The 17,226-nt window shown below is 48.3% G+C and overlaps 1 protein-coding gene across 2 annotated transcripts in view; it reads right to left on the reverse strand.

The window, feature by feature from the left end:
* The window catches only part of BCL11B (BCL11 transcription factor B), a 95,556-nt gene extending 79,310 nt beyond the window's left edge, over positions 1-16,246 (reverse strand). Inside the window, exons 1-2 of one of the 2 annotated variants that reach the window (XM_067294948.1) lie at positions 16,080-16,246; positions 2,266-2,631 (exon numbers count right to left, since the gene is read on the reverse strand). In XM_067294948.1, coding sequence (XP_067151049.1) covers positions 2,266-2,631; positions 16,080-16,137 — 424 coding nt within the window. In that variant the 5' untranslated portion in view covers positions 16,138-16,246. Of the gene's footprint in view, positions 1-2,265; positions 2,635-16,079 lie in introns of both variants that reach the window. The other variant, XM_067294947.1, reaches the window with a different exon arrangement.
* Between the last annotated feature and the right edge of the window lie 980 nt (positions 16,247-17,226).

The raw sequence follows: 17,226 nt of genomic DNA on the forward strand, positions 1-17,226 counted from the left end.
GGACACTGCACCTTTTTATCTCAGAGCTGGGCTCCTAATTGAGAAAGCATGATTACTGCACTGTTTAGTGGATGTCCCTATCTCCATGCACTGCTCAGAAAATGCCAATCAAATGATAAACGCTTTTATTTTTGTCAATTCAAAATCTTTCATACATATTTTCATTTGATATTCAGTTTAGTCTGAAAGAGATTAGGTGCTCTGGATTGGCTTTTTATTATTTTTTTTTTTTATGCCTTTTCCACATGTGAATGTCCCATCCCCCTCCCAGTGGATTTTCAGCATGGCAAAGGCACTAGTTACACTGGTGTTGACTCACAGACCCTGAACGGCAGCCTCTGAGCTAGGTATAGCCATTGAAGTATTGCATTATCAACTGAACTTGGACACAGATTAATAAGAGATGAGATCTGGACTACGGCTACAGCATAAGTCTTCATGACCAACCTTGCTAAGCACTGGGCATCTTCTGAAAGGGCTGAGCACCATCGGCTTGCACAGAGACCAACAACTTTTGAGAGTGCTCAGCACCATTCAGGATGCCTTCAGCAGACTGAAGAAGAAGGTCCTCAATACTTCTGCTCCCATCAGTCGGGAAGGAAATCTAGCCCTCAGAAAGCTGCTATACTGTGAAGGAGTCATGTCTGCCAGGAAACACATTCACAACAGCCAAAGGATTGGGTCAGGCCTTACAGCAGGGCTGCTTATAATGCTACAAAGGATGCTGCCACTTCTAATGCCCCCAAAGCTACCAGCCTTCCCACGCCAAGATGGTGACTGCACCCATGAAGGACTCATAGAAGACAACAGCCTAGTCAATGGGTTGCATATGCCCTCTAAGAGAGGAGATCTGGAGGATCTGAAGACTGCAGCAGTTCAAATCCCAGATCTTCCTTTTCATGATGAAGCCCAATGATAGATGCCCAACCCCATGATAGATGAAGGGGACTGAATCAGAGACCTCCAATGGCAGGAGGAGGTCCACAAGCAGGAAAACTCTTAAGCTTCAATTGTAAAGAGAGGTTCTGCCACCACACATGTAACTAATGCAGGCCTTCTGTGGATCCCCTTGGGGGAACATCTCTACTACAAGCAGGACCCTGGACCATCAGCTCTAATCCCATATGACAATTCCTAGAGAAATAGGGAGAGTGACAGCAGTGACAATTTGCCACTGGTCTTCTGTACGGGAAGGATATAGCCCACTTGAACAAAAAGGCCAGGCTGAGGGGATATCCTGCTGTGTAATATAAAAAGCCCACTCTCTAGCAGGGAGCACAGCCTTCCTTACGCCCAGCATGAGCATTGCGTACTGTGCTGCAGAGGAGCACATGGCTGCAGAGGGAAGAAATGCTCTGCGTGCCGGAAGCTGCCCCACACTGTGCATTCTGCAGGAGCTGTTTCAGAACAGCTCACGCAGGTAGATACCATCACGGGCCTGCCCATCAGTGAGACCACTGGGGATCTGATCAGTAAATGTTAACTACACCACGTTACAGTTGCCTTGGAGCAACTTTAACGTACACACCCACTTTCTCTAAGATACCCAAGAGTTTTAGAAAAAGAAATGCCTGTAATCTGCTCACCTGGGCTGGCTCGTGCTCTCGTCTCCCCTTTCAAAAGCCCCGTTTGGGGTGTGCATTTGAATGGAAGAGTCCCCCACCCAATTTCAGCAATCTGCAGAGACCCAGGATAGGTGGCACAGTCAGTAGTTCAGACAAGGAAGCTGAAACCTACCCCCAGCAGAAGGAACAAGCAAGAACTCAGTGAAGCCCCACTTCAGCCCTTGGAACCAAATCTTCTTCCCACTGGAGCCAACGAGATTCTTCCATTGACTTCAGTGGGGCTGGGATTTGGCCCGTCCCACTGGGTCTGACTGTTATACAGGGTATCCACACTGGATTGAACTCAGTGTATCACCCAATTCTCCTATCCCTCTACCGCAGCTACCTGCTTAAGGACACTCCTGAAATGGCTTCTCTGATCCCAACCTTGTGCTTTGTCCTGTGTGTGCAGGCTGGCTCTTTGCTATCCCAGAAGACGAAGAGACCTCTCTCTCAGACAGCTGTCCTGCACAGATAGGTAGCTACCCTGAATTAAACATGGGGTGAGCCACCCTGCTGATCCCTGTGTGGCCGTGAGGGTCCTCCAGACTGATGGCTCCTATAAAGACCTGCGACTGAAGCCTCCGTTTCATGGCGCTTTCTAGAGGGCTCTCGTTAAAAGATTACCTAGGCAGTTGATTGAGTGTAAAACATGCTGTACCTGCAATGTTCTCCTGCTTGGGGCAAATTCCTTTTGTAGGCGTGAGAAGACGGTCTTCTTCATCGGGTGTGACTTGGATCCCGATTTCCACTGGCTCTGACACTTTCCTGAGCTCGGCGCGTGAGGAGGGGGGAGGGCTGCTCTTATCCATGCTCTTTTCATAGCAGGCACCACCAGTGCCATTGCACTGTTTTCTCTTGTGCTCTATAAAAACCAAGATGTCTCCCAGCGGGAAGTTCATCTGACACTGTCCACAGGTTAACAAGTCGGGGTCTGTCCCGCCTGCGGCGATGCTGATGCTGCCCGACTCTGCTATTGCCAGGCTCTCATCCTCGTCGGCGATTGCCGGTTCCACATGGTCAGCCTCTGCTTTACATGGACAAGAAGAAAGGGAGGAAAGGGACGAGGGGAGAAGAGAGAGAGATTGCTTTGAATGTTCACAGACTCTGAAGGATGCATCACAAGAGGCCCAGCCTCCCCCCAAAAGAAGCCAAGCCTGATTAGATCTTTCTTTTATTTTTCAGCTTTTCCACTCTCCCATAATGATTTCAATATATTTTGCAACCAAGCCTGCCTGAAACAAAATGGAAAGGCTGACCTGGCATAGCTTTCCTGACAGCTCCTTCCCACTGCTGCCAGCACTGCAAGAATATCAGTAAAGAGCCATTTTGCAAATGTTCGAGCCCCAAGTCACTTTCTGAAACAGTTCCTCGTTTGTATCCCACCTTCTCATTCCCACAGCGTCTCCCCGCCACCTGGCAAAGGCCCCATTCGGCAAATCTTATGCACCCAAACCTCTCCTTTGATTTCAGTGAGAGGGCGAAAGCAGGGGAAGAAGCACCTCAGTGCTCTGAAGAAGCAGGATCAGGCTCCCTGCAGCATACAAAAATAGTACCACCTTGTCCCTTTACAAAGATAGTCCCAAGGTTAAATGGCCACCCATTAGCACAAGCTATGGCAAACCATTTGCAAGAGTAAGGTAAGCAGGATATGGTCTAATGAGAAGTTAAGGGGTTTCAAAAGCATATATAGCAGGAGAAAGAATAAGGCACTTATTTAATATACTGGAATATTGGCTGAACCTTAAATCTTCCACTCATTTGCCTGATGCCAAATACCTATACAGTTGCTATATAGGTTATTAAAAGTTTTTGTATGAATCTTGCCCATGAACCTGATGGATTTCATACCATTACCCGCAAAAGATTCAGAAAGCATTTCTGACTGACCTGAATCAGTTTCTAAGAAATAAGTAACTTCTCATTTCACAATTAATCACACACAGAGCTTCTTTTTTTAATGGTTATTTTGTAGATAATTCTTACATTATAAAATAATTATGGATCACAATCCATTTCTGGGGCAAAATGTGTTTTTTGGTTTGTTTTCTCTTGTTCTACTGTGTAACTGCCAAATCATACAAACCTTGGTCTTTACTCAGGCAAAATTTCCACTGACTTTTGCCTAAGGCTGTTTTGCCTCTGAAAGGACTATAGGATTTGGGCTGAACAAAACAGAGGAACTAACAGTATGTAAATCAGTGAGTGAAACCTATAATCGAATCAGGATTAAAAGAACAGTAGGAAAAATGCTGTCTGTTAGCAACAACAGTTTGCTTATGAATTTCTTGGAGAAAGCAGTATCTCAGAGAAGTGAGCCTAAGCTAAACAGATGTTATAACACAGATCTGGGTCCTCCTCCTGGCCGAAAACAAAAGGACTCTTGTCCTGGTCTTTAGCAAATTGCAAAAAAGCACATAGAAAAGAGACAAGAGGTGGAAGGTGAAATATATTACCTGGCAGCAAAAAAATGCTTGAGCCTTGCAAAAGACAGTTTAGAAAAAGAATCGCCCCCTGTTTTCCCCTTCCAGAATAAATAATTGATTAGTGTATCTACCAGCTGTGTTACAAGTTGCATCAGAGCTCACTAACAGCAGAGTACCAAGCAGCAGCACCAGCAGCAGTGGGAAAAGGACTGGGAGCCCAAAGAGGTGCCCGAGCGTGAACCATTCTGCTGGAAACGAAGATGGGCATGGGAAGGCTCGAGTTCCTTAAACTAACTCGCAACAAGATTACCAAACACAAAGCCCTTCTGAAAACCATTAATTACCTTTTTCTCCTTAATCTAAGTTTAAAGGGAATTTGAAGACAATACTACATAATTAATTCACCAATTTATTTTATGAAAAGATGCCCTGCCTTAGTGAAAATGTAACCATAACCCTGTGCTGAACAGGGACTGCTGGGAAGAGAGCGGATGTCTGTGAACAGTGTGTCACAATGCAAAAGGTAATTATTTAGTGCTTCGGCTCCCTTTAATGATCTAACATTGAGCAATATTGTTTATATTGAAGAGAGCTTGCACCTTTAATTACCAATTACATATACATCATTTTAGAGCCAAAAGAAAAGGACTGTGAAAAGGGTCCTTTAGAAATGTGCACACTATTTCTAGGAAGAATTCCTATTAAGGGGGAGCAGAGTGTCAAAATATTAAAAAAAAAAACAACCCACACACGGAGACACACACACGCGCATACACACACAGGAGATGGGACAAAGAGCTGGAAAAGACAACATGAAAATAGGAACTGAACCAAGGGTCATAAGAAATAAAAGTGGCAGAGGGGGAAAACGCTTGTTACTAGTTTCACGTAGCATTCCTGTAAAGCTTTCAGATTAAAGTATGTCTCTCAAATTACAAAGGCTGAATTTTGGCATATATATAACAAATAAAAAGAAAAGCATAGATCTCAACTTTATTATCTTTTTGATGTGAGGAGGGTTTTTTTTCTGTGATTTAAATTGTGCCTTTCAGAAAACATAGCAAAACTGCTGCATTTGATAAGGGTCCTGACCATGCATCTGTGGAAACACGAAGGAGGCTTTAACAGCTAAACTGCTGAGAATTCTTTCTTTTCAGTTCTACAGTTCATTTGAATATTAGTTAAATCCACATATGCCTATTCACTTACACTCTCTCACTCTCTCTTTCCAAGGACTCTGCAATGGCACTTTTTTAAAATAACATCTGGTATTCCTTCATATTTTGGCAGTCTTCACATTACTGAAAATCAGCTTTTCATTTTCTTGGTACACGGAGCCCTCGTGATCGGTAGTAATTGGGTTCCAAAGTATCAAAGATTTTTTACTCGTCTCTATTTCTGATTTTAGCTTAATAAATCATCAAGCATGAGACCAGTCATATACCCAACAATGCAAAAGCTGTATTACATTCTCTCATTCAGGAGGTGGAAAACAGACATAAAAGAATGAAAAACAAAATACTGAATAGATCTTCAAATGCATTTTATCCATGTCAATTTGCATTTTTTTACTCAGAATAAAAAAAGAAAAGGCTTCCTATTGACAACCCAATTAAGCCATTAAAAACCTACATTCAAATAACATTACAGGAGAGATTTAAAACCCACAAAGGAAAAGAGAAAAAAGCCTGGAAGTCCAGCCCATAACGCATCAGGTCATGCCTGGTTAATACAGCAGCCAAGATCTTATGCTGTTTAAGGAGTCCTTTAATACCAATGGGGCAATTTAGGCCAGTCTCAATCTAGAGTTCTGACTCCACTTGTGTCTGTGGGTTTAAAATGAGTCGCTTCACATCATTTGAATTTAACTCTGTGGTTTTATTTCTGTTTGTTGGTAGCTGGGTCTAGGGGGAGGAGGGTGTTTCCTCATGAGTATTTATTTAATTTTTTTTTCTTTTAAGAAGGAAAAATCAAGCCATACAAAAAAAAAGGAGACCGGAAAATATCTCATCTCCCTTATGTGGGAAAAGGAAAAAAATGCAAACTAGCTATTTCCAGCCCAGACCCATGCCATGGCTCTTCCAGGTGTGCTAAGGTGTGCCCAGCACCTTCCCTACACCCAGGGAAGCCTCCGAACTGCTCTACGGTGCCTTCCTAAGGAGCACACGGAGAGCCGGGGATGGGCTTAGCAGAGGGGCATCAGCGACACTGGTGTCACTCGATGGCTTCACGAAATTCATGCAGCTGGACCAGCTAAGTTACTTGCCTTGCACTGGAAAGCATTACACTTGCTGGCCGGACTCTACGCTGCATCTCAGAGCGCTCTGTCTACCATACCAAAATAGGGTGGACAATTTTCTTAACTCCATAACGGCACTGCCACAAAGCCACGAGCACTCCTGCCTCAGCATGGTGATGTCGTTTCGGCATATGTGCCCCACGCATACAATATTCTTACGCCCAGTATGAGAAGAAATGTGCATGCCAAGTACTTTCTGCCTGTCAAGTGTCTCAAAATCATACTCATTAATAGTGAAAAAGACAGTGTTATTAAAAACCGTTTTGAAAGCCTCAAAAGCCAAACCCGTAGACGCTTGTTCACGGGCTTTGGTTGAGGCCGGGCCCAGGTTGCGGAAATTTCTTTTCTCGTATTTTTATTGTTCTGCAGAACCAAAGGTACAAAGAAAACGACAAGTCGTCAGCCTATGCTCTTTCTTGTTTTTCCCCTTCACACGGTATCAAAGGGAGGCAGAGAAAGGGGGAAGCGGGAACAGTTTGGTCCCGGGCCAAAGCGCTGCGTGTCGGCCTTCCTCCCCGCGCTCGCTTCCTGCGGCTCAGTCGCGGATGGGTAACGCGGGGGCCGAGGGGCACTGCGCCGGCACCTGGCCTGCCCCATGCCCGCCGGCCCCACGCAGACCCTGCGCCAGCCCCGGCGGGCGAAGCGCTGGCTCGCCCCTCTGGCCGCCTTTCTCCGGGGTGCACTGGGGCTGCGGCGGCAGCCCGGCGCCTGCGGTCGGGGCTGCCTCGGCCCCGCTCGCGCCCCGCCACGGCCGGGCGCCAGCGCACGTGCTGCGGCGTAACGAACGCAATGTCCTCTGCGCGCAATTGCCGCTACCTTGAAAGCAAATCTGGACCTTGTGCAGCTCAGCCTAGTTCACAAGGGAGCACAAATAAGCGACTTGTTCTTCAGGGTGTTGCCCAAAGCGTACTTGAAAATGATGTCCCTTCAATCAACACCCACATGTCACATTTACTGTAACATCAACATGCTTAACGGAAATAGCTCTGATCACACACTCTCTAGCTGGGTTATCAAAGAGATCGGTGTCAGGATCCGAGCTGCACAAAGACTAACACTTCTGAAAGCGGGCGATGCAGCTCCTCACCATCTAAGTTTATCAATAACCTGTTTCCAGACCCTTTTCTGCAGCTGCAAGGTGCAGAGTTTAGTTTGTGCCTACACGTTGCACCGGCACCACTTTCTGCATTAGGAGACACTGCTTATTTGCCATCGATTTTTAATTTTTCTGATCTAGAGGACTGGAAAACACTTGCTCGTAGTTTTGTTTTTTTTTTTTTAAAGTCCAAGGCTGCGCTGGCCGAAAGAGGTGAGGACGGCGACTTGCTCAGAGAGCCGAGAAGGGGCCAGCAGCTCCGTGTCACTTGTGAAGTGACTCCGGCGCCCGGGTGCCGTGCACAAAGCTGGCGCCGGGGAGGAAGGGCAACGCGCCGCGGGCCCGGCAAGCGGGGCCGGCTGCCACCGCTGCCGCCGCTGCCGCCGCTGCCGCCGCTGCCACCGCTGCCGCCGCTGCCGCCGCTGCCGCCGCCTCCCCGCGGCCCGTTCAGCCGCCTGCTGCAGCCGCCGAGCCCGCGGCCCGAACGGCCGGCGCTGCGCCGGGTCGAGTCAGGGCCGGGGCCGGGGCCGGGGCGCCCCTGGCCGGAGGGGTGCCGAGCCGGCGCGGCCGCCCGTGCGTCCCTGCAGCCGGCCGCAGGGTGGAGGGAAGCAGCGCGCTGGGCTCCGGCGCGCTGGCAAACGCCGCGCAGCTGCGAGCGAGAGGGTGGCCAGCAAAGGCCGCGCTGCAGAAGTGTCCCGAGCCGCTCAGGAAGCAGTTTAACCCCCCGCACGCACCTGAGCCGCGGCAAACTCAGCCACAACCGTGAAAAAAACGGGAAACGCGCCACGGGTGCAGGGAAAATAAGAAGGGGAACGGCACAGCAACAGCGCAGAACCCAAACAGAACAAAAGCCAAGAATATCCAAGAATCCCCTTGAATCTCAAACATTTGTCAGACGCTATTTCATCAGAAACGACGCAGAGCATTTCCGAAGGGAGTGGCGTGTCTCAAGTAAACTATACGTTCATAAAAAAATATTTACTGTTTTTGAGAGCGTAAAATGCATAGGCTCTTCTATAGACGGCAGAAGCTGTAAATCTTCCCAGATAAAATGCAATGTGATGATGTGATATAAAAGCATTCTTTGTTCCCAAGTGAATAGATTTGTTTTATTTAAAACTAAATGACAAGCAAGGAGAGAAAAAAGCACTCGGTACCACAAAAGGCAAAGGAGCAGTATTTTGATACAGTCTTTTAACGGGCTTAGAAAAGAATATTTGAATCACAGATTCTTACCCCAAGATTTAAAAGGCATGATCAAAATTAAGCAATTAGTTTTGAACGTGTATTAAACACACAACAACTCTGTCCTTTTTTTAAATATCAGTCTCAGAAGAGACTGTGTTTCTCAATTGTGTATAAAGCACTGTTGCTCACGGACAATTTTCTTAAGCCATTTTTTTACTTTCATTGAAGCATATTCATTGTAACATTCAGCAAATTTATGGCTTATTCCAGTGGCTTAGTAAAAGGGGTCATAAAAAAGTTAAGTAAACCAGTGTTTTTTTTCCCTCTCCCTTAACTTTGGATTCCTTTTTTATACTGTGCTGTCTAGTGCTTAGTCTTCGGATAGTACCTTGGGCATATCCAGCACAGACACAAATTATCAGCTGCTCCAGGAAAAAAAATCAGAATTTCTTGCACTGAGGCAACTACACAAAAGACTTGCATATGTCAAAAATACAGAACTAAGTCCCTGTGAATACTGCACCATTAATCAAATCCCCGATCTGGTGTCACTTTTGCCAGTAAAATGATGATATTCTTCTAACCCCCTTCTGCCGGCGCGTGCCTGCAACGCATGAAGTGTGTCCCTCTGCTTTAATTTGTTTTCGAATAGCCTGCTTTAGGCATTTTTTATATATTCCTTGGGAGAGAAAAAAAAAAAAAAAAAAAGCTGCTACTTAAAGCTCCAGCAAGGGTCTACAGTACCGAGCAGGCAACAGCTTTTCGGGAGGGAGAGCAGCGAGCAAATTTAACTTATGTTCAGATGCTGAACACACAACTGCCTCTGAGGCTTGCAACCATGGGTGCAGAGGAACGGTGTGCAGCCTGCACAGATACATTTTAAGAAAGTAAATAAACACAAAAGAGGAAGGTGCTGTAGTAAGAGCAGCTGAATGAATCACACATATATCAGCGCACGCTGTTACTGATGTCTTTCTCCTCCATCATTAAAAAGATACATACATACAAAGCTATCTACATTCAATGCTGATACTTCACCAGGTGCTTTTACAGTATCACTAACTTTGAAGCAGGCAGAAAGCCCCCAACCACCGTTTATTTTTCCACGCGCTTTCTCTTGAGGCTACCAAGGCAAGACCAAATTCGATGGCCAACTGAAGCGAGCGTGGGACGCGGAGCAACCTGGAAGAAACCGCTGCACCGCGGCAAAGCAACCGAAAGAAGCAGCAGCTCTGGCAGGGAAGCGGAGAGCCATTTTGGTGCAGCATGTCTCCTGGGGGAGACTTTTCTAACGGGTCTCAGTCTCGGCGAGTGGGCCGGGTGGGAGGCAGAGGAGGGAGCGGGAGGAAGGGGAGCGTGTGTGTGTGCGCGCGGGGTGGGCAGGGGGGATGGGGAGGAGGAGACGGGCGCTGCTGCTCCTCTTAGCAAAAGTTAACAGTCGGGGAAGGGAAGCAAAGCCACAATCGGCAAAAGTTTGAGGTTTCGGGAGGGGAGAAGGGAAGGTTTTCCCCACAGCTGGAGAAGGCAAGCGTCGCCGGCGGAGGAGACGCTGTGCTCTTCATCTCGCAGGTCTGCCAAAGGAGCTGGCTGCTGTCTATATGCTCCCAACTAGCTCAATTCAAACATTAAATGAAGTAGAGAAATCATCAGATAAATTGCTGGCCCTCTCTACTCAAGAGTGAAGGGTTTTTGTACAGTTGATGACAGCCCTGATCTTTTGTCTGACCTAATTTATTTCTCTTTCAGGTTAGAATGAAGCACGCTTTCCTGTCACGGGATAACCTTCATCCACATAGGGTGCCCTAAAAATAAGAATACGCTTTTACCATGTTAACAACACCATGACTTGATGAATTTCTCGGACTGGGCGAAGTAAACATTCTCCCCTGACATCCAGTGATCAAAGTGTGCTATGTGCATGCCACGAAATTATATGTTTGGGCAAGAAAGTGTCCCACGAAAGTCCATCCACGGCGCACAAGCAGACTGAAACAGAGAACAGCACAAGTCCTGGGGAGCAGCCTATGAGCTATTCAACAGCAACTTCTACATGACATGTGTGATTTTATTTCTTTAGAAAAAAATACTTATTTTCATTCACAAGAACTGCAGGGTTTTTGTTATAAGGACCTGAGGATCAAAGTGCGGCAAACTATCCAATATCGGCTCCCCTCGGCAGGGGTACATGTGGCTTTCTGACATGTAAGCACAGCAAATCGTGTATGTGTATGTCTGCTTTGTTGCTGTACACACTTTCTTCTAGAAGTCCAGCTTCCTTGCTCTGGGTTTTTATGTCCACTGGACACAAACAAATGGATGTATATGGGCTCTTCCCCCCACGCACAGAGATACCCTTATGTACAGGTATCGTTACTCCGACCGCTATCTGACAACAACAAATTGCGAATGTAAACATTATATGCTGACAATAAAAGGTATTGTTAAAAACTAATTTTAATTAAAAACTCCTGTCTGACGGAGTCAATTAATCAGCCATGATTTAGCTAAAAATAGACGTGTCTCACTTGCAGCCCCTCTCTCAGCTAGCACTATATAGATCTTCGCATGAAAATCAATACTACAGCTTTACACGGAAAACATTTTACAGCAGCGTAAACTGTCTCAGATATAGCTATTATTTCCTAGGGTAGAGCAGAGCATCGCAGGCAGCAGCGCCAGCAGGGCTGAGCCAGCCCCTGCATGAGACAGGCTACGAGCTCCCCCTAGTTGCCAACACCCGCCACTTACAGCCGGGGCCACAGCGCCGGCTTGCGATTCACCTAAAAGCCAGCAAAGTTTATTTTGGAAAGTATTTTGTATCAACAAACAATACCGAGCGCGAAGCAATCTAGATAGGAAACGTGCAAGAGAAATAAATGTCTTGTGCGAGGCATTTTGAACCGAAAAGATACGCGAGCAGCAAGCTCAGCTCTGGGAAGAGCGGCAGAAGAGGTGTCAACTTAAGTCGGTAACTGATATCAATAATTTGTACTACTTCTACGAGCACGCACTCCTCTAAGTCATAATTATTGTCAAATATGCCACAAGACGGCCCTTTGTTCTACAGAGAAACATACATTTTGCACAAGACAAGGGCTCCAACCGTTCCTGTTAAACACAGCCAGGTTGTAAAATCTTTAAGACTTTTATTTCTCAATATTTAAATAAGCCTGACAAAATATGCTCTGCATCTGCCGACCAGCAAAAAATGTAAAATGATTTCTCACCCGCTGTACATCTATTTAAGACACCAAGCAAATCAACCAAGAAGGACTAAACAATCTAGATCCACAATCCAGTTACTCGGCATCAGTTTTTAAAAATATTTTTAAAAGACCAGAAAACTATGAAAATATGCCAGTATTTTTTTTATCCTGAGTCCAATACAAATATATTCAAATAAAAGGCAACCTGAAAATCACCAGAACGCAACCCTTTTTTTCCTGACCTATTTAAAGCTGACACATGTAATGTCTTTTAAAAACGTTAGGCTTTTCTATACACAACTATGCAGGTATTATGAAAAAAGAAGCCATCTCCAAAATAATTTCCTCTGTAATTCTTTAGTAACAGCTTACATTCTCTTTTGTATGAGAGTTGATTAGTTTTTCTTTTCTGTAGGAAAAAGTGCATTAATTGCACTAAAGCTAAATGCATTTTAAGTGAAGTTCCTTAAAGCAATTTGCAAAAACTTCAACATGCAAAAAAATGTTGCTGTTTCTTTTTATTTTTAATGTGCAAATAAAAACTGATAAAGGAAATTATTACTCTTCCTAGGGAACCTGTTGACCAGGTACTGAAAGGTCTCCTTTGGAAACCTGTCTCTATCTGGAATTGTAGGATTTTACTGTGCCTTTCCCTCCCAATCTTTGCTGCTGCTCTACAGAATGTTCTTGCTTTGCCGCCTTCTGCAAAACTGCTATCAGCAAGCTTTTCACATGCTCTCGCCTTTCACATTTCCTTCAAATGTAAAATGCAGCACTAGTTTGAAAACAGATTTCTCAAGTTAAAAAAAAAAAGAAGAAAAAAAGATTTTAAGCTGGAAAATCAGCAGTTTGAATCGAACCAAAATAATGTTTCTTTGCACAGAGCAGCCCTCCAGCACAGCCTTCTCTTTTCTAATCGCGCTTTTTGCTTTGTCCACCCATTTAAGTAAGCACAGCTACCAAGTTTGTTCCGTCCACCAGCACTGAAGAAAGGTCCAGAGCTGCTCTTTTCTCTCCATGTCTTCCCCCCCTTTTTGTACTGCACATGCATCCATTACAGGGCTGCCTGGGTGAGCCTGGCAAGGACAAACAGGCCACTCAGTTTTGCAGTCTTGAAAGACCACCGTGCTAATGAGACACTGGAACTCTGGAGCACAACTACATTGCAGTTTCTCTGCTTTTTGTGTTTGTTTGTCTTACGCTCAGGATCTAAACGTTTCTCTGAACACCAAGAGCATGAAACCTAATAAACTCCAGCTAAGCAACGTCAGAAAAACCTTTCTCTTTCTCTCCCTCCCCATCTCCCTCTCCCTATCTCTTTTCTTGCCTGGCACAGACTTCCAATCCATCCTGAAATGCAACTCCTGACAAATGCCAAAAAGGGAGAGAGGGAAAGGGGGAAAAAAAAAAAAAGCCAAAGCTAAACATGATATAAATGCAAGATTTCACAAAACAGTATCAATCCATCCCAGCTTTGGGGGCTTGGCTTGGCTTGGGGTTGGGTTTAGTTTGTTGCAAGTGTTTTGGCTTCCCATTCCGTTGCAAGGCTACTTTGCAAACTCCCCCTTGCAGAGGACAGCAGCCTCCCTGGGCTGCTTTTTTCCCCCCCCCACGAATTACACCTTCCCGAGGATTGCGAAACCCCCTCCTGGCCGCCTGCAGCTGGGGCCCGGCGTCTGTGCGAACATGCCTGCGCTTCCTGCGCCCCCAGCCCCAACCTCGGCACCAGCCGCGGCACCCCCCCACGCAGCTCCCACCCTCCTCCCAGGGATACCTTCGTTTTTTGCTGCCACTGTTCAGTATGCAGCCTGATTTCTCCGCCAAGCTTCCTCAGGATGGAGAGGCAGATAAATGCAAGCGGGGAGGGAGGGAAGCTGCGCGCCGCTCTGCTCTCCATTCCGCCCCAGCCTCCCCGCTAAACCCATTGTACACGCGGCTCCTCGGCACCTTTTAATGCTCTCCTGCCTCATTATTTACTTCCAAGTAAAGCGATCAGAAAACGAGATCAAATTGGAAGAACAAACCTACCTGGCTCTCTTCTCCACCCCACCTCCCCCCCCACACACAACAGCAACAGCAGCAAGAAAAGAAATGTTTCACCCCCTTTAAACAAATTCAGACGTGCGCAACAAACCAGATTTTCCGCACACCCCCTTTCAACACCCCACATCTCCTCGCAACTGAGACAGGAAAGAAGTGGGAGAAATCGCACAGGGCGATTCAGAGGGTTTGGTTGTTGATGCTTTTCTTATTAAAAAAGAAAAAAATAAGGAAAAAAATAAGCCACCAACAAAAAGGGAAACGCATTTTCCAAACCGGATGGTTAAAAACAAAATGCAATTAACGAAGGGGAGGAGTGGGGGGGGATCCACCTTTTATGGTGATGCAAATCTGGCTCCAAAATAACAATGAATTAAAAACACTCCCCCCCCCTCCGAAACAGAGCTGAATACCAGATGCATCTTCATTTGTGTTCCACCAACTGATGGGCTGGAGGTGGGGGGGGGGGGAGGAACGGGTTAAAAAATAAAGGAGCACACCAAAAAAAAAAAAAAAAAGGAAAGACAGAGCGAAAGAAATTGAAATTTCGGGAGCCAAAACGTCCCCCCCACAGCCCTCCCCTACGAAAAGAAAAAAAACTCACAGGAGGTGGAAATATATATATATATATATATATATATATATATATATATATATATCGATTCCCAAGGAAATCTTACAAACAGAAATTTATCACCGGTAACAAAGAAAGAGAGGAGCTCGCAAGCACCAAATGCTCCTGGCAGATGGCTCCTATTCTTGGCTTTCAGGGGAGGGGAGAGAAGCCGGGGGAATATTTTATTTATTTATTTAAATTCTTTAAAATCTGAACATAAATATTCGGATCCGCCGCGGCTGAGGCTCAGCCCCGGGCCGGCTCCGTGCGCGGCGGCGCCGCCGCCGCCCCCCGCAGCACAGCAACTTGCGGACTCCGCCGGGGGGGCCCGGCCGGCTTCGCGGTGGGGAGCGGGGCCACCCCGGCCTCCGCCCCCCCGACCTGCCCGCGGCGGGCTGCCCCCCCCCGGTCCGATCCTAAGGATTTTCCGGAGGGTAACGCACCCCCCCCCCCGTGCCCCGGTGGCGGCGGGGCGCGCTGGGGCCCCGCGCCCGGCGGCGGCTCCCCCCGCGGGCACCAGCCCCGCGGGGCCGGGGGCGGCGGAGCGGGGCGCCCGGCGCGGGGAGCTGCCCCCGGCTCCGCTGCCGGCGCTCGCCCCTCTCCCGAGGTTTTAGGGGTGGGGAACGGGGAGGAGGGGGGATGCTGGAGCGGGGGGGGGCTCCTTCCCTCCCTCCGCTTTTCTTTTTCTTTCTTTTTTTGGGGGTGTGTGTGTTTTCATTTGACAATGGGAGCGTCGGCAAAGTGCAGCCTCCGCTCCTGCCCCAGCACCGGAGCTGGCGCCGCTGCCCGGCCCCCGTTTCGTGCCCTGCAGCCCCGTCCGCCGCCTCGGCGCTGCCCGCGCCCTCCCTCCGCCGACAGAGACCCCCCAGCCCCTCCGCAGCCCCTGCCTGGCCTCTAGCCCCGTCCGACCTCATCCTCCCCCCCGCCGCCTTGGAGGAGAGTCACCCCCGGCGATGCACCTGGGTCGAGCAGGGCTGCAGCCTGCCTGCCCCGCGCCGGGGCCCGGCCCCACCGCGGCCACCCCGGCCCGCTCTGCCCCGGCCGACCCGCCGCCTCCATGTGCTTCCCACCGACTTCCCCCGGCCGCTGCGCTGCCCACCTCCCCCCGCCCCGGCTGTCACGCCGCGGCACTGCGCTCGGCCAACTTTTCCCACCGCTTCGCGCTGCCCCCGGAGCGGGGAGCGGGGAGCGGGGCCGGGGCCGAGCAGCGGGGCAGCGCGGCCGGCTCGGTTCGGCGCGGCGCGGCCCGGTTCGGCGCGGCGCCCCGCGCCCCGCGCACGCCGCGCTCCCCCGTGGCAGCCCCGCGCCGCGCCGCGCTCGCCCCGGCGGCAGCGCCCGCGCCGCGGCCCGCCGCCCGCCTGCCCGCCTCACCTCCGCACCGCTGCAAATTCACGGCAAACTTCGGGCTTCTCCCCCCCTCCACCCCCAGCCCATCCCCCCGAGCCGCACACCCCCCTCCCCTCTTTAATTCCCTGCTCCTCTCCCTCTCTCTGAAGTCATTTACCAGCTTTGGTTTCTCCTGGAGTCCCCCCCCCCCCGCTTCCTCCCCTTCTCTAATTTTGCTCCTTGATTTCGGCTCGGTCTGGTTCCAAGTTCAAACTTACGTGTGATAATCTCTCTTTGTGACAAGTGCTGCGGGTTTCCCTGCTTGCGACGGGACATTGCCCTGGCATTTACACTGGCATCGCCTGGAGAGCTGCACTGGTTTGGGGAGATGTGTTGGGGGGGGGCGATCCTCCTCTTTTTTTTTCCTCTTTCTTCTTCTTCTTCTTTATCGACTTCTTCTTCTTTCAAAAAATAAAAGGGAAAAAAAAACTCCTTTCTGTTGCTGTTGTGGTGCACTAGCTGGGATCCCCTCTCAATTAAAAATCATCATCATCATCATCAGGAAAAAGCTTTCTCGCTCTGCTTTTTCTCTTTCAAACACTGTCTTTTCTCCACTGCTGCTGCCACTTGGACTTCCAAATCTCTTCTTGAACTTAGGAGGATATGCACCGCCAGTGACACTTTTCTCTTTCCCTCTTTCCAGAGTGCTTGACAAATTGGCAAGTGCGCTTTTCCACCAGGAGGATAAAAATAAAAATTAAAAAAAATCAAAAAAGAAGCAGGAATATCAAAAAAGTACTGGAATTGGGATTGCCCCCACACAAAAAAAATGCCAAAAATTTGTTTTTCAGAGATTGACCCTTGCTGGGTAGATATATATATAATTTTTTTGAAAAGGGGTAGCCAAAACTGTGTCTCCTCTTTCCCAGTTCAAGTGGCACTGCTTTGCCCTGGTGCTTTTGGATTGCCAGTGCTCCTGCACCACTTTGCACTCTTCCCCCCTCGCCTGGCACTGGGACTGGAAGGAAGGAAGCCCCCAGTGCAGCTGGGCTGGTGCTGGCTATTACTATTATATATTGCAATGTGAAGATGGCGGAGTCCTGGTTCTCTGGGAGCGCTCTGTCTCTCTATGGCTGGGGCTGCCTCTGTACAATGGGATAAAATTCAAGTTCAAGTGCGGACGTGACGTTTAATCTGCACTAGAGACAAAAAGACCCAGAGAGTAGGAGCACTGGGGGCGACTAGCGGTGGCTTTTTAACATTGTACCCTGCAAGAGAACAAGAAACACCACTCGCACTCACACACTCACACACACACAAACTAAAGCACATGCATGGATCGGGAGCAGCTCCGGGCTTTGTGCAGTGCTGTTTCTCGGGTACGCTGAGTGCTAGCAGGAAAGGGGGGGAGGGATAAATCCGCAT

The sequence above is a fragment of the Apteryx mantelli genome, chromosome 4 (assembly GCF_036417845.1).
Source record: "Apteryx mantelli isolate bAptMan1 chromosome 4, bAptMan1.hap1, whole genome shotgun sequence".
NCBI lineage: Eukaryota > Metazoa > Chordata > Aves > Apterygiformes > Apterygidae > Apteryx > Apteryx mantelli.